Here is a 25637-nt window from a genome sequence, read left to right on the forward strand (position 1 = left end):
AGGTGAAGGTGAAGGTGCTCCGGGAGGGTAGAAGGGCAGAGATCTCCCCTCTCCTCTGCCACCTCCCAGCTCTGGAAATGGGCACAGATCGGGCAGGGCTTTAGAAATTGACCTGTTCACTGACCTGCCAGGTGAGGGGAAAAAAAGCACCATTAAAGAGGACAGATAGAAGTTAAAGCGGTGATGACGGACTTTATTCAAACAAGAAGAAGAAAAAACTATAGCAATAGGGAAAGAGAGACTCACTATAGAACTGGGCCTGATTCCCACTAACAAGCGTGTGTGAGGGGTGGGGGTCGGGGGGCACAGGTAGATGGAAAATGACTAAGAGGAGACATCAAGTCTGGGGGGATTCTGGCTGAAGGCAGGCCAGGGTGATCAGATACCACCTGAAAGGTAGTGGGGATGGGGCGTTTGATCAGATATCAAGGGTGGGGAATTCTGACTAACCTGATTTAGCAGGATTCTGGATAAACCTGGATTCTAGAAGGAAGTACATGGATGGGCCTTGCTGGGGAGAGGGTTCAGGGAAGCCAGACCAAAGTTTGGTCACGCAACAACTCTTTGTTAGTCCCCCCTCTTGTTTCAGGGAAGAAGAGGCATTCTTTGCTTTGATCAATGTAAGTCCATTTCTCATGTGGTTGCCTTTATTCATGTAGAACCAGCCTAACCATCTGGTGAGACTTGGTGACAGTTGATAACTGCTGTACTATACGACCCACAAGGCATTTAATGAGAGGAATACTTTGAAGATAAATGGAAAGATGAAGATTAGAGGCTAAATCGATTTGTGTGCCCAACTTCATAGACCTTCAGGATCTACCAGAAGAAATCCAGGAGCTATTGTCCTTCCTGGTGTGGTCACCATGGCAGTGAGGCACACATGTCTTCATTCACCTCTCAAACCTTCCTGGTTATGGCAAAGATGTCAGGTAGATTGCTGGGGACAAAGGTGCAGCGCTTGCTTCCGACCACTGTGCAAGTGTCCCCCTTCTGCACCCAGGGTCATATGGAGGGCAATGCAGTTATGGAGAACAGCACACTGGATTTCTCATAGTTGGTGAGTCACCAATTCAAGGCCAGTGGTGAAGTTATCCAGGGAGAAGGTAAAGTGCTTCAGCAATGAGTCCTCCCTTAGCCAGGATTTCACTTTCTGTGGTGTCAGTTACCCGCAGTCAATTGTGGTCTGAAGATATTAAAGGGAAAATTCCAGAAATAAGCAATTCATATGTTTTACATTGTCTTCGTTCTGAGTAGCATGAAGAAATCTCGTGCTGTCCTGCTCCGTCTTTCCCAGGACGTGAATCATCCCTTTGTGTAGCGTATTCACCGTGTACATGCTACCCGGTAGCTTAGTAGAATCTTCTACTAGACTAGCTGAAGAAGGCGTCCTCATGGGCCTTCCCAAGATAATTTCAAAAGATGGTCACTTACCTGGAGATAGGGGTGAACATCTCAGAGTCATAAGAGCAATGGGCAGCCATGGTAAGTCCAATTCTGGCCGGTTAGCCAGTTCGGTCTTGAAGATGCTGTTGTATCTTTCTATTGCGACTGATGACTGAGGGTGGCAAGGGCAGTGGAGACTTGGACTAACGCGTTGTCTTTCCGATTTTCTGTGTAATTTTCCCAAAGAAACATGATCCTCTGTCACTAGAGATGGTAGAGGGGAACCCCAGGTGGGGAAGATTTGTTCCGGGGAAACTTTGGCAACTGATGTTGCTGAGGCATTCGGCAGGGGGAAAGCCTCTAGCCATTTAGAAAACGTGCGCATGAGAGTGAGTACATATTGGTAGCCTTGTCCTTTTGGTACTGGATAGAATCCATTTGCCAGTGAGGGGAGGGTCTGAGGGGAAGCCACTTCCCTTCCTTGCCCACTTTTACAGTTTTTCCAGGGGTGTGTTTCAGCATTTGAGGGAAGTGGCAAATGCTTGGTCCAAAAAAAGACCAAAGGGCCTAAACTACTGTTTATCTGATATGTCACACATTTTGTCCTTTCCATGTGGTGTAAACTGTACACAATACTCCAGAGAGAGACAAAGGAACTGCCAAGCCACCATCTTGGTGTTTCCAGAATCCATCTGAATGGCTTGGTCATCCAGTTCTTTCCCATCCAGTTGTTTCTGAATCTGAGGCTGTTATTTGGGCCATGTGGACAGATTTCTTTTGTGATTTCCCAGGAGTCATCCTAAATTAGTGCTCTCCCTCAAGGGAAGGTGAATAACCCCACTGGGGTCTAGGGCTTCCAAGCAGCCTACAGGGGGCATAGTCCCAAGGCTTGGGAAACACTTGGATTTCTTTGCTGACTGGGGAAGAGGCTGCTAATTTAGCATATTTATCAGCCCATCTATTTCCTTGGATCTCATCTGGATTTTTTGTGCTATGTACCTCAGTTTTAACTGTAGTGGTCTGCTGAGATAATAATACCTCTAGAAGTTCTGCTATTAGGGGTTCATTTTTGACTGGGGTACCAGCTGCAGTCATGAATCTTCTGTGTTTCTATAATGTACCCAAATCATGTATTTCCCTGAAGGCACAGCAGCCATCAACGTAAATGTTAACCTTAATTCCCTCTGCTTTAATGCGAGCCTGAGTAAGAGTAATTAACTTGGTTTCCTGGGCTGGTTTGACATTTGGCAGGGTTCGGTATTCTAGAAGTATATGTTGATCTGTAATGGCATATCCAGCCTGGAAGGCCCCATCCTCAATCCGGAGGTGTGAGCCATCGACATGAAAAGTGAGGTCAACTTGGGGGAGGGGGCTTTCTGACAAAGCCAGCCTAGGGCAGGATAGTAATCTAGTGTTAATGACAGTCATGATGTGTCCCATCAGTGAATAAAGGAAGGCAGGGTTAAGATTTTGATGGTGATATATGAAGATGTGAGAGGGAGAGAGGAGTAAGATTTCACAGGAGGTAAGTGGAGATGCAGAAAAGTGCCGTGTGTTTTCATTAAGCGATAGGGTCTGCACAGCCTGAGAACATGGATGTCAAGCGGATGACCTAATACTCAATCAGAGGTAGCGTGGACAAGTTTGGTGGCTGTAGCCATGGCTCACAGGGGGCTATGCCTTGGCAACTGGGTCCAAGGCCAAACTATAATATCCCAGAGGTCTTTGGTGTCCATTATGCTTCTAGGATAACATTCCAAGGGAATGACCCTTTCGTTCATGCTCAAAGAAAAAGGCAGGGAGTCACTGGAAAGTCCAAGGGGGGGAGGTGAGAGTCGAGAGACCATTGTTGGATGGGGGGTCCCAGACTACTGCATCTGGGGATGCCTCCTTGATCATGGCATAGAGAGGTGAGGCAAAAAGAGAAATTAGGTATCCATGTCCTATCCCGCTAGACCTCAAAAATGTGTCAGTTGTCATTTTCTGTCAGGAAGAGAAAAATGTTGAATAGTAGAGGCTGTCTGTGGCGGTAGCTCTACCTGCAGCTGAAATATCGTGACCCAGATATCAGACACACAGAGAGAACTGTTGAATTTTGTCTCTAGCCACCTTGTGGCCTTTTCTTGCTAATGCCTTAAGAAGGTATGCAATGTCCAAAGGACTTGTCATAATTGTCAGAACAGAGAAGGAGGTCATCTACATAGTGGATTAAAGTGGAATCTCCTGGGAATTTTAAGTCTCCCCAATTGGCATTTAGGGTGTGCAAGAATTAAGGAGGAACCTCAGTAAACCCTTGCGGCATAACAGTCTAGGTATATTGTTGGTTATCCCAGGTTTAGGTAAACAAGTATTGGGATTCCTTATGAAGGAGAATTCTAAACCAGGTGAACATAAACCAAGGACTATGGAATATTGGGTGTTGGAAGGAATAGCAGACAGGATAGTCAGGATTAGGCACCAAGGCAAAGGCAAACCTGGGTTTGACGATTTTGATAGATCTCAGATCTTGGACTAACTCATATCCTTGCCTGTTTGGTTTTTTGGTGGTGACAATGGGAGTATTGCATGGACTAGACATGGGGACGAGAAGGTGAATGGACTGTTTTGTCTAATAAACCTTGGATTATTGGGCGGAGTCCCTCAATTCCTTTTGTCTTTAAATGATATTGGGGAATCATGGGGACAAAAGGTCTAGGTCACACTGATTGTTGCATCTGAGGGTCCGATGGTGGTTCTGATCCAGATCTGAGACATGTCACTAAACACGGTGAAAGAGAACCAGAGATGGACAGAAGTTAAAGTGGCAAAGATAGATTTTACTAAAAAAAAAAAAAAAAAAATCGCAATAGAGCGACTCCAGTAGCCAATGGGGCTCAATACAAACACAACCAGAACAAGTGGAGATTTATAGCCCAGGAACAAATTGTGTGTGGGGGGGAGGGGCATTGGTGGATGGAAAATGACTAAGGGGAGACATCAAGTCTGGGGGGATTCTGGCTGAAGGCAGGCTAGGGTGGTCAGAGTCATGTGGCAGGTAGTGGGGATGGGGCGTTTGATCAGATATCAAGAGTGGGGAATTCTGACTAACCTGATTTAGCAGGATTCTGGATAAAATTGGATTCTAGAAGGAAGTACATGGATGGGCCTTGCTGGGGAGAGGGTTCAGGGAAGCCAGACTAAAGTTTGGTCACGCAACAACTCTTTGTCAGCATCGACAGTGGGTGGACATTATCTGGTCTTTGGCAAAGCTTCCTCAGGGAATGAAAGTTGGGGTTTGGAGAAAAGGTTGGGGCAATTTCACCCATTTCCACTGACTATATTCTCTGTGGAGTCCCTCCTTTGGGAAATAGATTTCTAAATTTTTTGCTTTGAAATTTCCTTTTGGGAAATGTACAGTGGACATCAGAAATGGACAACAGGGTTGTCTCAGTTTCACTGAACTCATCGCAATCTTTCACAATGTTTACTCCCAATCAACCAATTAGAAAACAGTTTGCATTTGGGGGGCTACCTAATAAAGAGAGGAGCCCAGGAACCATGAGCAATGTGCCTCCAGGCCAGCGGTCAGACCAGTTTAGTCAGTGTTTCCTCTAGGCTGCAGCTTCCTCTCTTGGGGAGAATCCTACCTTAAGGAGATGGCACCCCTGTGACCAGACCTTGAAGCTCCCAGTGATTGGTTCTGGCTCCAACAGGTGGCTTGAAGCCAAAGTGGGTTTGTACATCCATCCCTCCCAGGGTGTGGCCAGCACCCCAGGCCTGGGGACCAGAGGGACTGAGATGAGCGAACGCCAGCCCTTTTGTCAGCCGGCTTTAAACGTTAGCCACATCTCGCCAATGTCATTTCATCTAGACCCTGACCTCCCCCACTCCCTTTTTCTCTTGGAGCCTTTTGAATTAAAGCCCAGACACGTCATTTCACAGTAGTTTCCTTCTGAGACCCTGATGTGGTATGAGGGGTTGTTTAAACAGCTCTGGATTAGAAGCCAGGCCACAGGGTTCCTGCCCCAGCACGAATTGAGTGGCAATCTTGAGCAAGTGACGTCCCCTCTTTGGGTTTGTCTCATTTGTAAAAGGAAGGTTCTGGCTCAGGTAGTGGCCGAGGTCCCTTGTTTAGTAAAGGAAAGGCCCAGTGGATTGGGACCAGGACCAGGGCCCCCACCCCCACCCCTGGCCTCCCCACCACAGGCCTCTCAGGCTCCTGGTACCAAGACAAGGAATAAACAAACAAGCCGAGGTAATTTCCCTCTTCCTTGGAAACAAAGCTGGGGTGGTCTGGAGAGGCGTGTGGAGAGCCAGAAGTGCCAGGTGGAAATGGGCCAAACAGGCCGAGGGATGACCAGGACAATCCTTTCCCTGCCCTGCAGGGAACATCTAAGGACACCGAGGCCAGATGTGTTGATTTTGCGCTCTCCCCGGTGTGACACAATCCCCACCAAGAGCATGTCTTTACTCCTTGCCAGCCTGCCTGGGGTAGACCCGGCCTACTCTGGTCGTGCCTCTGTCTCCAAGCACATCTCCTCTTATGGAAGAGCCCCAGCTGCTTCTGCACTGTCAGCGGAGCCTGTTCTCCAGCAGCACACTCAATGTCTGGGCACGTGCCAAGCCCCTGCTGCCCAGCCTCCTCCGGCCCAGCCTGCCGCACACCCCCTCCCAGCGAATCTCCTACTTCCTTCCTCTATCACCACCTTTCATGCTCCATGGAGGAGCCAGTTATTGATCTTGGCCTATTTCTCCAAGTTGCCACACGCTAATTCCATCCGAGCCACATCCTCCCCCGTGGGACCCGTGGGTCTGTCCTCCCAGGATGGTGGTGGTGGTGCTACATCACACCCAGCCTCCTCCCAAGAACAGCGAGCACCCAGGATGGAGGCTGGGTGTCTCCGATGAGAAAAGCCTGGTGATCGGTGCCCAAAGGACCTCCCTTGTTGGACGCTGGCTTCCATCCTAAAATTGGAAACTGCAGGAAATTTGGTGGCAGAGAAGTGCAAAGTTGGGGATGGGGCTTTTCCTTTGCACACCCTGCCTGCCCCCACCCATGCTGAGCATCCAGAGGGCCAGATGAGACTGAGTCACCCGCTGCCCAGGTCAGGAGCTGGCACAGAGCAGGTGTCATTAAGTTCTGGCTGCACAGCCGGTTTGCTGTGTGCCTTGCATGCTGGGAAGGAAGCCTGGCTTCTTTTCTCCAGATGACCTCAAAAGCCAGAGGAACCGACTGACCAGTTAGAATTGAATCAGCAGATCCATGCAGTGGGGTTGGGGAACAAGACACAGAATATGACTTCCTGGGTCCTTCAGTGCAGCAGTGGTTGGGAGTTTGCCTCAGGAAGCACAGAGGTGCAGGAGGCAGAGTGGGGAGCTAGGACGACAGGCCCCCATTCCCCACACCTTTCCCTCAGGCTTGGGGTGGAAAGGGGGAGAGCAGGGCTGACCAGGAGCCTGTGGGCAGGACTGAAGTTAGGCAGAGGTCGGGCCTTGCCTCTGGATTTTCATACGACCTCAGGCAAGTCACTTAACCTGTTCTATACGGGTGGAATAATCATTCCTACCCAGCTTACTTTTCAGGGGGGTTATTGGGAGGAATAGCTGAGAAGGTCCTAGAAAGGGCTTTGAAAAGTGTTCATAGTATCAGGTCTTACACTGATGAGGAATAGGGGTGGCGACCCCTGCTAGGTGCCAAGTCCTGGGCTAGATGTGGTCCGTGCGACCCGCTGGTGTGCAGGCCAGGTGACCCCACCCCATCATTACCGTCTCCAAGGGTCCCCCCGCCCCGTCCCCAAACTGTGAAGCACGCTGGAGAAGGTGGTGTAGAGAAGTCATCTTTTCACCTAGGTGAACAGAAGCAGCCCAAAACAAAATCCAAAATAAAAACTGCAATTTTCATTTGTTGAACATAATTTAAAACGGTAACAAAAATGTCTCTTCATCCATCACCAGAAATCCAGATGGCAACTGGAAAGGACTGGTCCTTCGCTCTGGTGAGGGCTTGAAGAATAAAAATCCTGTGCAATGCCTGGCCCTTCCTCACGTTCCCTCAGAAGACCCACAGGCCACGGCAGGCACTTGGAGGCCGCAGAAAGTGAACTCTGACCGGGGGAAGGCGCCGCTCTGCCTCTTTGGGAAAGCTGATGGGAGCCAGAGGTCACAGAACGTTGGAGGCCTGGCTTAAAGCCACCAGCAAGGCCAAAATGAAACATCTGCTCAAGTCTCCCCAGGCACCTGGCTGGGGGGGAGTGGGAGGAAGGAATGGAGAAAACTCATGCTGAACCTCCAATTAGCACCCTGTACCTGGGCCCTGAAATGTCCCCTGCTGGCATAGGAGGGGATAAGACTAAAAACAAATAAATAAAAGTGGCATGCTTTAAGGCGGGAGGGTGACAGACCCACTGAAGCTTCATCCTATGTCCTGGCTTGAGCAGGGATAAGCCAGGGCACAATGGTTTTAAAAATGCTGGTCTGAGGCCAATGGCATCACAACACAAACAGCTGAAGGGGGGGTGGGAGAGTGTGAGGAGGGGCCATTTGTTGGAGGGACTACAGTGGGAACTGTGGCTGAGTATGGGTGGGCTCACCCAGTGACCCCATTTTTTTTTTGCATAACCACCTCAGACGGAGAACCAGGAAGCCCAGGTTGCCCTCTACTGGTGATTTCTGGGAATGACCACACCACAGCAGGAGGGAACCTGCAAGCCAAAAGGGCCAGGAGAGAACCAGTCCCTGGGACCACCAGGAGGGGCTGTACCTCCAGCTGGGCCTCCCAGTGGTGGGCTGGGAGCATCCCCACCACTTGAGCAGGCTCCTCCATCTCTGCCCGGCCTGTAGCAGGGCCTGGGATAAGGAGGGCCTCTGGTGTCACTTCAAAGGTATCGAGAAGAACTTGTTCCCAGACTTGCAGCGGACCTGCTCGGCGTGCACGCGTAGCAGCATCTCGGAGTCTTCAAACTCATCCACAATTTCCTTAAACCAGGAGCCGGGAGAGGACAGTCACTTTAGGGGAATCAGGGACCCAGAGGGCACTGCAAACAAATCCGGCCTACTGAAATCCTTCAGAGATTAGGCACCGCTGAGGGGAGACCCGAGGGCCACGCAGGCTCCAGAGTCTGCACCTAGTTATCTTGTCTAATCGGCTCTGCAGTCTTGCAAGGTCGGTCCTATCACCCCAATTTTGCAGAGGAGGAAATGGATGCCCTAGATTACAGAATCCAATAAAACCAGAATTGACATCTGGGTCTGCTGGAGCCCCACACCAGAGTTCTCTGCCACATCCAGCACCATCAGGCCAGGAGCAGAGGTAGCCACGTGATGGTGGCCCATGCGATGTATCTACCTAGCGTGCACATGTGTTGTCTGGCTTGCAAAATGATTTTTAAAAAAATACAAATTAGTTGCCAACATTTAAAAATAGGGAGATTATACACAAAAATCTGGATTTCTGGCTTTTCTGGAAAAATAGGAGTGGTAGCAACACGAGGCCCACATTCCTGCACAGCAACACTCCCCACTGCCTCCCCAACCGGAGGCGGAGTGTCAGCTCCTCTAAGGGCTGACGGGAAAGTGAAATATTTCACTTACTTATCAAAATATGAGAAAGGCTACAAGGGTAGGATGTTCCTTATACCTGGCACGTTTCACTCATGTCAAACACCTGCCAGACCTGTGGGCACCCACGCCTTTGACCTCTGGGCGAGGGGCTAGGACTTCAGGGCAGGCCTGCAGCGTCCTCTCAGATCAGCGTTCCAGGGCAGCGCTTCTCACATATGATTGTGTACACAAATCCCTAGAGAGCTTGTTACCATGCGAGTCTGAGTTGTTAGGTCTGGGCTGGAGCCTAAGGGTCTGCAGTGCTAATAAGCTCCCAGGTGATGCTGCTGCTGCTGGTCCAGGGTGGCACTTTGAGGAGCCAGGTAAGGTGGTGGGGTCCCCCACCATGTCAATGATTTCCCTGGGATTCAGGTTGGCATGCCCAACCCCCAGGGCCACTCAGCTCCCGTCTGCTCCCCAACACCTATCCCATTGCTTCTGGAGTTCGGCACCCTCTGCCCCCGCACCGGAACCTCACCTGGAGTTCCCTCAGGCACTGCCCTTCCAGCTGGAGACGCGCATCACCCACACACCACGCCAGGCTGATGTGGAAGGAAGGGTCCTGCAGAGGGGTGGCAGGGAGGCAGGTGGTCACCCAGGTGCTGTGGCAGGCCCAGACCTCACAGCGGTTTGTGACAGAGCTGTCATGGCAACCCTGCTGGATCCCTGGCCTGCTCCCTGGGAGACCAGAACCTCAGTGTTGATCAGTGTTGATGGCAAGCATCCTCCACAGAGGGACAAAGTAGCCCTGATTTGGTCCTTGCTGTGAACTGAACTTGCTATGAACTGTCCACCCTTTCCACTCCAATTCACAAGTTGAAGCTTTAACCTCCAATATGATGGTATTTGGAGGTGGAGCCTTTGTGAGATAATTACGTTTAGATGAGTCATGAGGGTGGGGCCCTCAAGGTGGGATTTGTGCTTGTGTAAGGAGAGCTTGTTTTCTGCTGTCAGCCCTATGAGGACACAGAGAGAAGATGGCAAGTCAGAAGAGAGTCCCCACTAAAAACTGGCCATGTTGACACCTTGATCTTGACTCCAGAATCGTGAGAAAATAAATTTCATTAAGCCGCCCAGTCTATGGTATTTGGTTATGGCAGCCCATGCTAAGCCAGTCCTGTTCTAAGCCAGTCCTGTTCACAGAGGCTTTCTTATACATATCAGCAAGTCATTAAATCTGGGATGTGGAAGACAACCCAGGCTTCGAGTCTATTTTCTGACCTAAAACATCTCAACAGATGACATGCTTTTTAAGATAAAATAAACAAAACCCAAAATGTCTAAAATTATGAAGAAATAGTAATTGTTCAAATTCATACTTACATATGTCAGAATGGTTTAAAAAGAATTTATCGAGCAAAACAAATGGCCCTTTAAAGCCGTGGCATTCAACTTGGAGTTGAGTACCCCTGGAGGGCATGGGGCAAAAGTGCAGGAAGGTATGTGACGCTACAGCCTTCCTGGAGTGTCAATTTTACTAAAAAATATTGGGGAGAACTACTTTTTTAAAAAAATAAAAATAAACGTGAATACAATACGGAGTAGAAGATATACATCATGTATATATTTAGGATCCAAAAAAAGAATTCTAAGATTCTAAGAAATGTTGGACTTTGGCTGGGCTGCATCTGACCACATCTCAGACCCTCAGCTCCCCAGGACTGTGTGTCCTCTGAAGGCTGGCATTCCGGACACTTAATATGGGAAGGTTCTGGAGGGCTCTTCAGTTTGCCTCTAACAAGGGCTACTTGAAGGCTTGTTTTACTCCAGTTAGAGATGGGCCAGTGGAGAAGAAAAGGGCCCGTTCATTACCTGGTAGAAAGTCGTGAGGTCAAATTCCTCCATGACTCTGTCTACTTCTGAAACCAGGTCCAGGAACTGGGTGTGCCCTGAGGTGACCTCGAGCCCAACAAAGGTCCTGGAGGGAGGCAGAAGTGGAGACGACATGGGTGTGAGATGCAACACCTGAGAACATAAACCCTCCGCAGTGGCACAGAGGATGCGACAGCCAGGAAGCTGAGCAGTCTGGACCATGAGTGCTTTCTTACCCCCATCTCCTGGTCGGTTCACTTTCCTGCTCTCTCACTGCCTCGTTCATCCACCCCCTCCTCTGGCTGGAAACCTTCCTTCCCCAGTTCTAACCACACATCTCCCTTCCCTCTCCAGGGTCTAATAACCCTTGCAGGAACGCCTTCATCTGCCACTGCCAAGTCTGCAAGCCCCAGAGCTTCTGCACCCGTGCTCTCTATCATCACTCCTGGACCGTTTCTGGAGGACTTGGCTCTCTGGCACCAGCTACCCTCCCATCAGCACTCATGTTCTCTCTCATCTTTAAAAACCCTCCGAGACCCTTTCCTCTCTCTCTCAAACCACACACTCCACAGTCCTGGTTTGATGCCCCCCTTACCTCCTTGTCCATCCTCCTCCACTGCCCTCTTTTCTTTCCAACCTCTACACGGCCAAGGGTTGCAGAGCTCAGTCCTCAGCCCTCTTACCCTGTTTCCCCGAAAACAAGATGTAGCCAGACCATCAGCTCTAATGCGTCTTTTGGAGCAAAAATTAATATAAGAACCGGTGTGTTGTGTTATGTCGTGTTGTGAGGTGAGGTGATGTGATGTTATATAAGACCGAGTCTTATATTAATTTTTGCTCCAAGAGACACATTAGAGCTTATTTTCGGGGAAACACGGTAGCTGCATCCTCTAGCAGGCAGATTTCACCCAGCCCTGCTTTAAATATCACACAGGCGCATGGGTCCCAAATTTCTATCTCCCGCTGGCACCTCTCCTGTGCAATATAATTGAGTATGTGCCATCTCCTGGGGGTCTAACAGGCAGTCAAATCTAAGAGGCACAAAGCAGAACTTTTGATTTTCACCCCACCAGTGCTTTCTATCACAGAAAAATGTGGCCATTATTTACCCAGTTATTCAAACCCCAAACCTAAGAATCCCCTTACTTTGCACAGGTCCAACTCCTTGTTAATTCCAGTTGAGTCTACCTCTAGTATATTAGGAATGTGTCCAGTTCTTGGCTTTTCCACTGCCATCACCCTAATCCAGGCCACCACTGGTCCTTCACTTGGATGGTGACACCTGCCTCCTCTCTGCTTTCCGTGTCTACCTTTGCTCCCTTACACCTCTTCACCACTCAGCACCAACAGACAGACATGGTGTAGTCACACTGACATTTACAAACATAAATTGGATCATGTCTCTCTTCTGTTCACATCCCTCCAATGGCTTCCATGACACTAAAAATCCAAACTCCCTATCTTGACTTTGAAGGCCCTGCATGAACTAACCCTGCCGAACTTACCGCCTATCGCCCCTCCACCTGCTCCTCAGTCTCCTCAAAATCACCAATTGGACTCTTTCCTGCCTCAGAGTCACCTTGTTTGCTGTGTCCTCTGCTTGAAGGTTCCTACAGCAGCTCTTCCCAGGGTCCCCGGCAAATGCCACCTCTCTGGCTACTTGCCTGGTACCCTTCTTGGCTAACTGCTCCTGACTGTCACATCACACAATAGTTATGAATAATCTCATTTACTTTACTATCTGTCTCCCCTGCAGAATATGAGATCCCTAAGAGCAGAGACTGTGCTGAGCTTTTCATTGCTGAATCTGTAGGTGCTGAATAAATCTGTGTATAGAGTGAGTGAATGAACGAGCCCTCCTTTCAGAGGTGCTCAGAGAAGGCAGCTCAGTGAGTGGATCAGACAGGGAGGCTTGCTCTAAAGCCCTGATACTAATAATTTCTCCTTATATTCACCTAACACTTTAATACTTTTCGAAACTTGTCTGGCTTATTTGAACCTCACAAGGGCCAATGATGAATGTATCAAGGGCAGGCATGTGACAGCCTGGAAACGGAAAGTCACGGAGGTGAAGATATGAGCTAAACATTAAATTGTGGCCAGAGCTGGGCAGGAACCCAGGTTTTCCTTCAGTCTCAGGTTTTTTTTCACTACACCAAGATGTTTTTGTCTACCTCTGCTCCTTCCTGCATGCCCCTCTAGTTATTTCTCTTAATGAAAGGTTCAGATTTGGAAACAGCTGCTTTTGTAAAACACAAACAAACGAAAAACTGCAACAGACAAGGCCAAAAGCAAAGCACCCCCTCAATATTTACTCCAGAGACTCTTCTGGAAATGACTGGGGGCAGAAGGGGGAGACTCACCTTGTTTTCTCTTGATTGGTATAAATCTTTACCCGGTTGGCAGTAAAGCAGAATCTAAAATTTAGAAAAAGAAAAGACCACATTTCAGGAACAATAATAATAAAAAAAATCAGGGAAAAAATTTATGTTAAAAAAAAGGACTTTGAAAATATAGTTAACTCATTTTATACTTAGTATTGTCACCCTATTATACAGGTGGTAAACTTAACCCTAAAATATTAGAGCTGGACAAGACCTTAAATAATCGCCCAGTTTAAGTAATACAGTTCCATCTGGATGCTAGCAAAATTTTTATTTTATTAATAGCAGTTCATTCCATTAAATAATGTGAGACCACCTCAACTTTACTCACGGGAATTGTGAAAGTCTAGTTCACCAAGTAGGTGATAATAGATCATTTAAGGGCCAATCTGTTCCTTGCGGTTTAAAAAAAGACAATTCTGATCTAGTCAAAGAATTTTCCCTGTGTGGCTGAGCTGAGGGCTTTGTGCCTGGGTGGCTTTTTTTGGCTTCTAGAACCAATGTCAGAGGATCTATAAAGGATGGCTTCCGGGCTCCCTCTCACCTGCTGAGTCATTCAATAAACATCCCTTTGATGCCTATCGTGAGCAAAGCACCTGGAAAAAAGATGTGGGGTAATTCAAAGATCAGCTGCATTCCTGGGCCTACAGGAACTTGGGCTCCAAAGGAGAGACGGACACAGGAAAGGCTGGGTACCAGGATGAGTAAAATGAGCTCTAGGGTGTAAACAGCCACAGGACCGGACGATCCCCAGGACTTGGGGACTCTGGGACAGTCTCAGTGAAGGAGCAGGGCTTCGGTCTGGCCAAGCCTCGGCGGAAAGGCATGCCAATTAGGAAGAAGTACAAAATAGTTAAGGGAAAGAAAAGCCCTAGGCTGGCAGCCAAAACCAAAAGTGGGGTCCAGTTCAGATCCTTCGCCAAGTCCCGCTTGAGGCAGCCACCACCACTCCCATGACCTGCACACAGATAAGGACTTGGAAGGCTTCCAGAGCTTACATGGCGTGCCCAGGTCACACAGGATGAGGTGTACAGCGGGTACCTCACGTTCGGTGTTCTAACCTTTAGGTTTGGCCTGCTTGCTGGAATAATACACTCAGACCCACATGCCCACAGTAGCTCAGGACAGGAAGAGGACCTGGAGGGGAGCGAGATGAGAGGCAGAGGGGATCACTAGGGACTCACCTCTGGCAGGAAGCCATGCGGTCTTTCAGAGCCTGCACGAAGGGGAGGATCCAGTGATGACGCAGAACCACGTTCTGGGACAGGCTAAGGTGGAAGACCTCCATCCTCACCAGCCGCGGGACATATGTCTGGGCATGGAGCAGCAATGCGTCAAGCAGCTCCAGGAAGTCCTCCCTGGCTTCATCTGGAGGGGGAGAGTGAAGAGCGTAACACACATATACTCATTGTAAAGAATTCAAGTAATAAAGACATATGCAAAGGAGAAAGCAGGGGCCCCTGAAATCCCATCACCTACAGCAATGGTCTCCAGACTACTGTGATCACACAGGCCATTAATAAAACAAGTTTGCACACATACCTGCAATGAACTTGTATTTATTTATAAATTATGAACGTGTGCTACTCTATAAAATTACGTGTTAGAAAATGCACACTCTCAAGAACAGAATTTAAAGATGAGATAAAAAGATATACCTAAAAACGTCCTAATAGCTCTTCTTCCCACACCTTAATGGATCATTTTGACCTCTCCCCCAGGGCACACACACCCCATTTTGAAGCCACTACCCTAGAAATAAACACTGTAAAATTTGGTTGCCTATTTCCCCAGTCTTTTCTCAATGCGTATACTAATGTATATATTTGATTTGTTAAAAAAGACGAGCGTATACCATTCAAACTGTTCTTCCACTGGTTTCTTCATATAACACTATATGTTAGAGATCCTTCCTCTCAGGATAGAGATCAAGCTCATGATTACAGCTCCACAGTAATCCATAACGAGAAACAGTGCATTTCTTTAATCGGTCTCCTATTACATATTTAGAATCTCCTGATAAGACATTTAGCATGCTCCCAATTTTTCACAAATACATAGAACACTACAATGACCACCATCTTATGTTCACATACTTATTTTTTACCAGGCATGTGCCTAGAGCTGCGTGGTTAACAGTCTGTTCACACCCAGCATGTTACTCAATTTGCCCAAATGTCCTGGTGAGTAGGTATTATAGAGAATCATTCCCATCTATGGCTGGGGAAATGGAGGTTCCAAGAATTTACTTGACCTAACACAAAATAGTAAGAGTCACCACTTCGTCTGTGTATTGTGATAAGAACTTGCATAGATGATCGGATTCAATCTTCACAAAAGTCCTAGGAGATAGGTATTACTATTATCCCCATTTTAGAGATCAGGACACTGAGGGTCTGAGAAGTCCAGTAACTTACTAAACAGCACCCAGGGTAGTGGATAGTGAAGTGAGGTCTGACTGTGAAGCTTGGACATTTTCTACTTTCTGCCTGCCACTCACTTCTTAGGGTTGGGGTGGGACTTAAACCCAGCAAACCTAAGGCCCTCTTAGAAATCAAGAAGTGCCAGCTTCAGCAGCACTCTGGGATGGCCCTGACACTCTGACCTATCCCCTCCCTTGGTAACCTGCTCATGAGCATGGAGAACATTATACCCAGGGTTAATAAAAAATATTTCAGGCAATGATTTGAAAACGGAAACTAATGGACAGAAAAATTCCCGTTCTTGAACTTCATTCTCTCTCTGCTGAGTTGATCTCTTTCCCACCACGAATGTCATGGGCTTCTGGCTTCTTCCTCCGGGTTGGAGTCAGCTTCCTCCCATCAGGAGGCACCTATCAGTCTCACCACTTGCCTCACCACACAGTACTCACACGGTGTGTAGACATGGGTGGCCCAGTTGCCCCGTTCGTGGGGAAAGGTGCGCACGCGGCCCCCATGTTTTGCACTGTCATCTTCAGGCGCCTCCTCGGTGCCTGGGAACATGTGCAGCACACTGTCTGGTACTGGCAACCTCTGGCTGGGAACGGGACTCTGGCCACTGCAAGAGAGTAAAAGAAAACAAGCACATATATCCTCTGAGCATTCTCCACCTCTGTAAACACAACAAAAGTTGTAACCCCTTGTACAGGGTGACTTCATATCTATTTCCCACCAGCTGCTATAAGCAGCTTCTAGATAACCACAGTGCTCTTTCCCCAGGATTGTTTCATTGGGGTCTCCCAGGGAGGTGCGTGGTCCTCACCAGAAACAACTGAGCAGGCAGCAATGTGGGGTTCAGAGGTCACCTGCCCTAACTGGACAGGGATAACAAACTGAGCTGGAATAGCACTTTCTAGCTCTGTCGTCGTGGGCCAGTCGTGTGCCCTTTGTGGGCCTCTTTCCTCTTCAGGTACTTCTACCTGATAGAACTATTGTGAGATCAACTGAGATAATGCTTGAAAAGCACTCAGCAAGCATGAGGCCTGGCACTTAAGAGACTAGGCTCCACGAAGTAAAGGACTTCCATGGTTTTGTTCACTGCTGAGTCCCCAGTCCCCAACCTGGTGCAGAGTGGGTGCTCAATGACTACTTATTGAGTGAATGAAAAAACTCTCCAACGCTTTAGCTATTACTACTGCAACTGTGTTAAATGAAAAAACAGACCTAGAGTGGTAGTGATGCGTGCCGGGAGGTAGTCGACCAGCGGCAGAGGCTGGACCAGAATCCATGTTTCCTGTCTCTTAAACCTGGCCTAGCCAGGGAGGATGGGCACCCAGCGCCCCTTCTCCTTCCCTGCGGAGCAGCCCCGCATCCTCCCATCCTCCCCCAGACACTCTGGTCCTCGTCGGGGTCTCACGCGAACCCGCACTCTCCCACGAAAGGCTGCTTCGCTCCTCACCGCGGGCAGCCTCCAGCCCCGGTCTCGGCCTCATCCTCAGAGCCGCTGCTGCTGTAGCCCACCAGGGGCGCCGCACTCATGGGGCCTCCCCTACAACAACAGGGCAGGCCAGGCAGCAGCCACACGGCGCACCCGGAATTCCGCTGCGCCGGAAGTGCCCCGCTGGGGGCGGGACCTGTATTAGCACCTCCTCGGGGCGCGGCCTGGAGGGGCGGGGCCCGGGACCCAGCAGAGACTCTACCCACCGAGACCACGCTTCCTGACACTCGCTGCGCGTTGAGGGCAACCCGGAGGCTCCCAGTGCCCCCCGGCCTCCGTATGCCCACTTCACAGATCGCTCCGGGAGCTGACCTCTGTCTGCGGCTCTGTCTGCAGCCACTCGGGATCAGACCTCCCAGCCACGGAAGGTGCCTGGGTCAGCGGTCAGCGCATTTTAGACACAGCGGGGATTCCTGCCCGAGAGGCCCGGTCGGGATCAGAGGTCCCGGAGCCCCCTACTCTACACGGCCCAAAGTCCGAGCTCCGGGGCCCCTCCCCTAAGAACACGCTGAGCTGTCAGAGGCGTGTCAGTTCCAGAAAATCAGGGTGTCTAGGAGGCCCCTCCTCTCAGGTGCAGGGGTCGCAGGTGCAGGGGTCGGGCCGGGGGCCGGGTCCCGAGAGCCCCTTCCGGTAAGATCGAACAGGGTGGTCGGAAGCTAAGCGCCCTCCCTGAGTCAGCTGAGGGGTGCGGGCCAGGGCTACTGGAGAACCGCCCCGCACATCCGGCTGTCCGACCCGGCCTGGCCTGGCAGAGGGGTCCCCGGCAGGGGGCGGCCTCGCTCCGCGCGGTCCGCTCCTCCTGCAGCCGCCGCCGCCCCGGCAGCCGCTCCTCCTCCGGCCCCGCCTCCCTGGCCCCCGCGCGCCCGCCTGTCCTCCGGTCTCTGCAAGGCCATCAATCCGTTCGCCCGCCCTCCCACCGCTCCTCCGCTCGGACCCGCTATCCCGGCCGCGCACGTCGCTTCCTCGGTTCCAGCCACCACTAGCCCGTCCCACGCCCCCGGGCCGGCCGCCACCGCTACTCGAGGCCGGGGATTGGCAGCGCGCGTAGGCCGCGTCGCCGCGGATGGAGCCGGAATAAAGGGGCGGCCGAGAGAGCAGCCGGTCGCCACTCGCCCCGCGCCTGACCCCGCGGCCTGGAGCAGGTGAGCGGCGGAGCACCCGGGGCCGCGTCTTAGGGCCACTCCCGCGCCCGCCGCACGCCTTCCGCAGCCAGCCCGGCCTCACCTCCAATCCTCTGGCCCGACCCGGTGGCCTCTGAGCTTCTGGGCGGCCCAGTCCGGCCTCGACGCGCAGCCGCTTCCCGGGCCTGGCCTGCGGCCCCGGGGCCTTCCTCGGGCCCAGTCACCCACGGGGCCCGCGGTCGGGTAGCAGCGGTCTGGCCATTCCCGGCGAGGGCTGACAGGAGGCAACCCAGCTGGGCGGGCGGGCAGTGCCGGCCGGGAGGTGATCGGCTTTCATTCGGTTTCCCAGAGAGGAAGAAGGGCAGGGGTGGGGCGCAGGTGGGGGCCTCCCCTTGCGTTCCTTACCCTAGTCTCTCCTCTTTGCGGAGTGATCAGAGGCCTTCTGGCTGCACCTTCTTGGAGGTGGGCAGTGGAACTGGGGGCCCCGGGTCGGGGACCTTGTGTCTGGCAGCTATTCATGACCGGGGAGGCGGGGTACTGGGGGGGGGGGGAGAAAAACAGTTGAGAGTTGAGTTGGCGCAGCTGGACGTGCACCGTGCTCGGAGTAGCCCTGCCTTCTCTCTTTCCTGGGAAGACTTAGGCACTTGCTTGCTTTTGCAACCTGCTGCCTCCATCCAGAGCAGCGCTCCTTTCCTTCTTCCCTTTCCTGAAGATGCTGAGGATGACAGCTTTTAGCCTGACTTATACTGCTGTGGCAGAACAGTTAGAGGCCAGACTGGCCTGTGAAGGCATCCCCCTCCGTCTCCTCTTTCCCTCAGGAGAAAACTTAGAAAGTTTTCAGTGTTAGAGGCAGAGGAGCTGGGAACCTGAAAGTGGGTTACATATGATTCTAAAAGTTTCTCCCTCTCTGCTGTCATTATCTTATGCTGCCACAAAGTGGTGAGTTAGAGATTTGCCTGGGCTGGATTGTCTTTATCTTCCATTGATTATCTAGAATGTTATAGACTTGGAGCAAGGGAACAACAGGGTTGTCTCAGGAAAGGTGAGGAGAAATCCTCTGTGGTTAGCATGCTACTTCCCACATTGCAGAGGCAAACTCATACTTGCTTACGTCTTCCTGCAGGCCTTAACGCCATCAAATTCAGAGGATTTAGGACTTTTTTTGGTGCGCTGGGAGATGACTAGAGTGGGGAAGTTCTGCTGTGTAGACATCGAGGCTAGGGATGGGGGGGTCTGTGGACTTATCATCTAACCCCCATCATGCATTGGCTTAGGCTTAGGTCCCTCAAGGCCCTCCAACCTGTTGTGTGGAGAGAGAACGTGGTCAGAGTGGGCAATAGTTGAGAGAGATGTGGGCCAGCTTCTCACAGGAGAAGGTTTCTGAGATGGTCCTTGGTTCCATGTAGTTGTTTTAAATATTGACTGACTGAGGCCGTCTGCTGTTGGGCCCTCAGATCTGGGAGGCCTGGCCTCTTAGACCCAGTAGGCTGTTCTCCTGAATTGAGATCCAGGGCAGCAATGGGAGAGGAGCTGGCAGGCCCCAGGGAGGCCTCAACCAGAGCCTCTCTGTTTTTATCTAGATTTTGAATATATTGGGCTTCCAAGTAAGAATTTATTTGCAAAAAAGGTTATGCTGCTAAATTATTGTTTTGGACATTATGGCCCTAACTGATCAGTCTTCCCCTCCTTCTTTTCTTGGAGCATGAGCAGAATTTGTGACTTCTTTGTGTTGTGGGCAGATCCATCCCAGACTCCCACCTGTGAGACTGCTGATTAAAAAGGGTTGGCAGTGGGAGGCTGTGATGCCCTGACCCAGGGATGGGGAACTGAGGGTAGGTGGCTGTGGAGGCAGCTGCCATCCCCTTTGTTGGAGGAGCTGAGCTGCCAGTACTTCTTTAGTGTGTGTGAAGGGAACAGCCCTCCCAGCCCTGAGCCTCTCTCTTTTCCCTGGTGTGGTTCGTATTAGTGTGGCAAGTGCAGGTACGACAGGGAGAGGGCCCAGGGAACAGCTGCGTGTCCCTGCCTCAGTCTCACGATTTCTCTCTTCTCTACAGAACCCATCATCGGGGAAGGCAGAGCCTTCCTGGCGTTGCGGGCACCCTGCCTGGAAGAGCCCCCGTCCTGTAGGCAGAGTCTTAGTTAATGACTGGGGCCGTCTGACCAGTCCCTCTTCTGTGCCTTGTCGGGGGTCCTTGTCCGTCCCTGAGCCCAGGCAACTTCTCTCTGGGTTGGTCCACTTTAAGCGGGGAAACTGAAGCCATTACTCTCCAAACCCTGTTTCATCTTCCCAAGCATGTCAGAAAGCTGGCAGCAACCACCACAGACGCAGCCACAGCAGCCACAGCCACCACAACCTCAGCACCACGCGGAGCCACCGCCGGCCCTCGCGGAGCATGCGCTGCCCCCAGGCACAGCGGAGAACCCCCTGGGCTGTGCCGTGTATGGCATCCTCCTGCAGCCGGACGGGGGCCTGCAGCCGCCACAGCACACGTCCCTGCAGGCAGCAGGCGAGCCGGGCCCCAAGTGTGGTGTATGCGGTCACGACCTGGCACACCTGTCCAGCCCGCATGAGCACCAATGCCTGGCGGGCCATGACCGCTCCTTCCAGTGCACGCAGTGTCTCAAGATTTTCCACCAGGCTACTGACCTGCTGGAGCATCAGTGTGTGCAGGCCGAGCAGAAGCCCTTTGTCTGTGGCGTCTGCAAGATGGGCTTCTCGCTGCTCACCTCGCTGGCGCAGCACCACAGCGCACACACTGGCGCCGGTGGCCTCGTGAAATGTTCCATCTGTGAGAAGACCTACAAGCCCGCCGAGGTGGCGGAGCCCGCGGCCACCGCGGCCCCCTCGCTGCCCCCAGCGCCCCAGCCGCCTCCTGTCGCCCCTGCTGAACAGGCCGACAAGCCCTACAGCTGCCCCATCTGCCAGAAGCCCTTCAAGCACCTGTCAGAGCTCTCCCGGCATGAGCGGATCCACACGGGTGAGAAGCCGTACAAGTGCACGCTGTGTGACAAGAGCTTCAGCCAATCGTCGCACCTGGTGCACCACAAGCGCACGCACAGCTCGGAGCGCCCCTACAAGTGCGCGGTCTGCGAGAAGACCTTCAAGCACCGCTCCCACCTGGTGCGCCACATGTACGCGCACTCAGGTGAGCACCACCTGTTCCGCTGCAACGTGTGTGAGCTGCACTTCAAGGAGTCCTCGGAGCTGCTGCAGCACCCGTGCACGCCTAGCGGGGAGCGGCCCTTCCGCTGCGGGGAGTGCCAGAAGGCCTTCAAGCGGCCGTCGGACCTGCGGCAGCACGAGCGCACGCACAGCGCCGAGCGGCCCTTCAAGTGCGACCTATGCCCCATGGGCTTCAAGCAGCAGTACGCACTCATGCGGCACAGGCGCACGCACAAGACCGAGGAGCCCTTCAAGTGCGGCCTGTGCGAGAAGGGCTTCGGGCAGCCCAGCCACCTGCTCTACCACCAGCACGTGCACACTCTGGAGACCCTCTTCAAGTGCCCTGTGTGCCAGAAGGGCTTCGACCAGTCAGCTGAGCTACTGCGGCACAAGTGCCTGCCAGGCGCAGCCGAGCGACCCTTCAAATGCCCCGTGTGCAACAAGGCCTACAAGCGGGCGTCGGCCCTGCAGAAGCACCAGCTGGCCCACTGCTCGGCAGCTGAGAAGCCCCTGCGCTGCACCCTCTGTGAGCGCCGCTTCTTCTCGTCCTCGGAGTTTGTACAGCACCGTTGCGACCCAGCCCGGGAGAAGCCGCTCAAGTGCCCTGACTGCGAGAAGCGCTTCAAGTACGCATCAGACCTGCAGCGGCACCGGCGCGTGCACACCGGCGAGAAGCCCTACAAGTGCCCCAATTGCGACAAGGCCTTCAAGCAGCGTGAGCATCTCAACAAGCACCAGGGCGTGCACGCCCGCGAGCAGCAGTTCAAGTGTGTGTGGTGTGGCGAGCGCTTCCTGGACGTGGCGCTGCTGCAGGAGCACAGCGCACAGCACAGTGCTGCTGCCGCAGCTGCCGAGGGTGCCTACCAGGTAGCTGCCTGCCTGCCCTGAGGTCCCTAGTGGCCCACACCAGGCCCAGCCCAGCCCAGCCTCCTCTTTGGAAGTCCTCACCCAGCTCACCCAGCTCCGTGTTCTGAGACCTTCTGCATGAGAACAGAAGGGCACTGGGCAAGTGGAGGGGCCTGGTACTCCTGAACCCCCCACCCCTAGAGGTGGGGGTTCCAGATTGCTGTGGCTGGTCTTAATTCTACAAACCACTTTCCCCTTACAGGATTTGCTTTTTGAGAGCCATCAGCCTTCCTTGTGTCTGGGGGCCTGGAACCAGACTGGAAGTCAAGTGGCCTCTCTCCACCCCGAGGAGGGGTTGGTGCCAGCCCAGCCCAACCTTCCCAAACTTTTCAGCCTAATTAGAAACCAGATGGATTAGGAAACAGGATGGTTGTGGTAGGGCCTGGTAGAAGGCCTGGACCAGGAGGTGGGCTGGGTGTAGGGCCCCCCTTCAAGTTGCTGTTTGAGGGGGAAGCCCAGCTTCATAAGGTAGTCTTGGAGACAGGAGGGCAGACCCTGAGCCACAGGCCTCCATCCAGGGGGAATGCATCCTCCAGGTTTCTGACAGGTGAGATGAATGGGAGGGCTGCACCTCTGTGGGCTGGGTCTGCCTGGAGAGCTATCTGCCTAGCCAGAAGGGAGGAGACAGTTCTCCTGTGACACACTCAGCCAGGACAGTGCCCAGTCTGGACAGTGCTGTCCATAGGGAAAGGAGGAAAGGCAGCCTTTGTACCGAGGTCTAATCCTGGTGTTTTGGAAGCACCTCTCTCACCTTTGCAGCATGGTTCCGCTCTCTGGTGGAAATGTGCTCTCAGCCAGACAACTGCTGATGTGAAAGAAGGGAATCATTAGACCGCCTAGTGCCCCCAGAGGAAACAGGCCCCAAGCCCATGATCTTCCCAGTGGATGCGACAAGTGTCCTCCCCCTTGAATTATGTGAACCAAAGCGTCAAGGGCAAGGCCCCAATCCGCACCCAGCCCTGTTTCAGGGCCAAGACCAGCCCTGGGTATTCAGGGTGGGGCAGGTGAAAGGACTGTGTAATTGGCCTCTGACTGTACAGAGCCCACCCACCCATGGGAACCCATCCCCATCAGGCTGGCTGCTGACCTGGACCCCAGAGATCTTGCATTTCCAAGATGCCCTAGACAATATCCAGCTTCTTCCAAGGCCAGAGAAGTCTCCCCTGCATCCTCCTAGGGTCCCCCAGGTCTCTGGCTGACCACAGGGATCATATTGCTGCGGGTGTCCAGGGCATAGGAAGCAGGCAGCAGAAGAGGCTTGTTAAGGAAATCAGTAGGTGGATGGAGTCAACTGGTGTCACTGGGTGGCAGGTACCCTCCTTGGGAAGCCCAGAGGACTTTTGTTGTCAAAATGATGATTTTGAACCCAGCTTTGCTCCTGCCCTCTTCCGGCCCCCTTCCCTGCTGGTGGGTCTTAAAAGAAGACTAGCCAGTGCAGCAAAGGCCCAGAGGAGCTGAGAGCCCTGTCTTGTCCCATCTCACCTTAAGAAGTCTGAAAAGTACACATCCGCCACCTCCCTCTGACCGGGTTCCCGTCCTGTGCCTGCAGAGGGGCTGTTCCTTGCCCTCGGTGCTGACTCTCAGTCACAATGCCTGAGAAGACATGGACCCCAGGCTGACAACAGTCCCAACTGCTAATGTTTTCCTTTCGTTTTGCTTTTTAAAAGCAGTTGTTATACTATTCCTAACATTGTATAGTTAATTTCACGTCATTTTGGCTCTTATATGAAAATGTGAGAATTTGGATTTTTAAAAAGAATGCCTCCCATTTTAGATAGCCCCCTTTAATGTTAATATATAGTGAGTCCAATGTATGCTTTAGAAGTAAAGACATTGACCATCACAGACCAAAACACCACATGTTCTGGTCATTCTTCCACAGGGGGAGATGGGACGTGGGGAGGTAGAGGGAGGTGTGCAGGCTTGGGACTGGGACATAAGGCTGGGTTCACATCCTGAGTTTTGAACATTTTAGTTGTGTGACTTTGGGCGATCACTGGGAATTCCCTCTCTGGGACTCAGTTGCCTGTTTGTGAAATGGGGAGGTCAGCCCTTGCCTTGCTTGGCTGTTGCAAGAATTAAATGGAATCATGTATAGAGGCTGTGGTGGGGAAGCTACAACGATGCTGATGGCACCAACTGCGGGACACCTGGGACCCTCGGAAATGGCCCTGCAGCCGCTTGAACTCTTTGGGGTTTAACCGCAGCCCTGGCAAAGAAGCTGGGTCGGGCGGGACCAGAAGCTCATGGATGGTCAGAAGCTGGGGACAGCCTGGTAAGCATGAGAGCTTGCTCAGCCCCAGTGGAAAACCAGGGCCCGGCCAGACAGACCCTGCCCCTGAGGATCGCCTGCTCTTGCCCCACTCCCATTCTCTCTGTCACACAGCGATCTGCTGTGTGCCCAACCCTGCCGCCTCTCACCTCAGCCCTTCTACACACCTTTTCTTCTGTATGTACCCCTTTCCTGTCTCTCAGTGGACCACTGCGATTTGGGCTCCTTCCATTTCTTAAAGGGAGGGTGGAGGTGGGAAGAGAGGGAGAAACAACCTCCACGGACCTGGGCATCTGAGAGCAAGTGGAAGGTGGTCAGCAGGAACACCCTGCCCTGGGGGTGGTCGTGGGGTGAGGGTAGAAAGTCAGGAGGACAGGGAGCTGCCCATGCCGCTGAGGCTTAGTGAAAAGGCTGCGGGGACCCCAGATGTGACTCAGACCCCACACGCATTCCCTCTGTGTGTTTGGCCAGAGGAGGTTTGGCCTTGAGAGGCCATGTTGTTCCTTCCTGCAGGTAGCCGCCGCTCAGCAAGAGGACACCCAGAGCCCTGTGCCAGGCTCGAATCCCAGCTTCCCTTCTAACTGAGTGGCCTTAGGCAAAACCCACCCACCTCACAGCGATGTCTGGAAAGCACTAGCATGCTTGGTGCTTTATAGTTTCAGGTTGCCCTTCCTGCATGGATGACGGTCTGCGTGTGCCAGAGGCTGGCTGAGCATGGCTGAGCTCACATGGAGCTTGCAATGACTTGTTTTCCTTTGTCCCCACCCCTGCCTCCCCTCACATAGCAGTGGGGCTCCTACAGCTCCCACTGGCCCTCAGCCTCTGTGCTCCAGCCTGAGCCCAAATCAGGACAGTGGATGGAGCCCTGGCCCGGGAGGGAGCCTGTATGCTCAGGTTCAAGTCCTAGCCCTTTGTTGACAAGTGACCACAGGCAGATCTCTGCCCACCTTGGAGCCTTAGTTCCCATCTGAAGCATGTCTTGACTCCTGATCTCTGAGGGTCCTTAGAGACCTGACGCTCTGATTCTGGGAAGGTGAAGGGTCCAACTTTTCCCTCCCTGCCTTTCCTGGCTCTCGGCCTGCTCTTCTCCGTCTCAG

At 52.4% G+C, this 25637-nt stretch overlaps 2 protein-coding genes across 9 annotated transcripts; one reads left to right on the forward strand and one right to left on the reverse strand.

The window, feature by feature from the left end:
- Positions 1-183: 183 nt before the first annotated feature.
- USB1 (U6 snRNA biogenesis phosphodiesterase 1) lies at positions 184-18651 on the reverse strand. 8 transcript variants are annotated; one of them, XM_019754700.2, is made up of 8 exons: positions 17050-17200; positions 16805-16853; positions 16033-16199; positions 14345-14528; positions 13140-13193; positions 10777-10882; positions 9443-9526; positions 7242-8340 (listed from the first exon to the last, which is right to left on the reverse strand). In XM_019754700.2, exons 1-8 carry the CDS (start codon positions 17117-17119, stop codon positions 8236-8238), a joined length of 819 nt encoding a protein of 272 aa, XP_019610259.2. In that variant the 5' UTR covers positions 17120-17200; the 3' UTR covers positions 7242-8235. The 8 variants fall into 8 exon arrangements, with proteins under 8 accessions (XP_074170909.1, XP_019610259.2, XP_019610251.2 ...); XM_074314808.1 differs by lacking the exons at positions 7242-8340; positions 16805-16853 and adding an exon at positions 184-4144 and having other exon boundaries at positions 17040-17204; XM_019754692.2 differs by lacking the exons at positions 16805-16853; positions 17050-17200 and adding an exon at positions 18303-18651.
- On the forward strand, positions 17768-24121 carry ZNF319 (zinc finger protein 319). Its single transcript, XM_019754644.2, has 2 exons — positions 17768-18220; positions 20254-24121. The coding sequence occupies exon 2, from the start codon at positions 20493-20495 to the stop codon at positions 22248-22250; it is 1758 nt and encodes a 585-aa protein (XP_019610203.2). The 5' UTR covers positions 17768-18220; positions 20254-20492; the 3' UTR covers positions 22251-24121.
- The last annotated feature ends 1516 nt before the right edge of the window (positions 24122-25637 follow it).

Source organism: Rhinolophus sinicus, linkage group LG11 (assembly GCF_036562045.2).
Source record: "Rhinolophus sinicus isolate RSC01 linkage group LG11, ASM3656204v1, whole genome shotgun sequence".
NCBI classification, from domain to species: domain Eukaryota; kingdom Metazoa; phylum Chordata; class Mammalia; order Chiroptera; family Rhinolophidae; genus Rhinolophus; species Rhinolophus sinicus.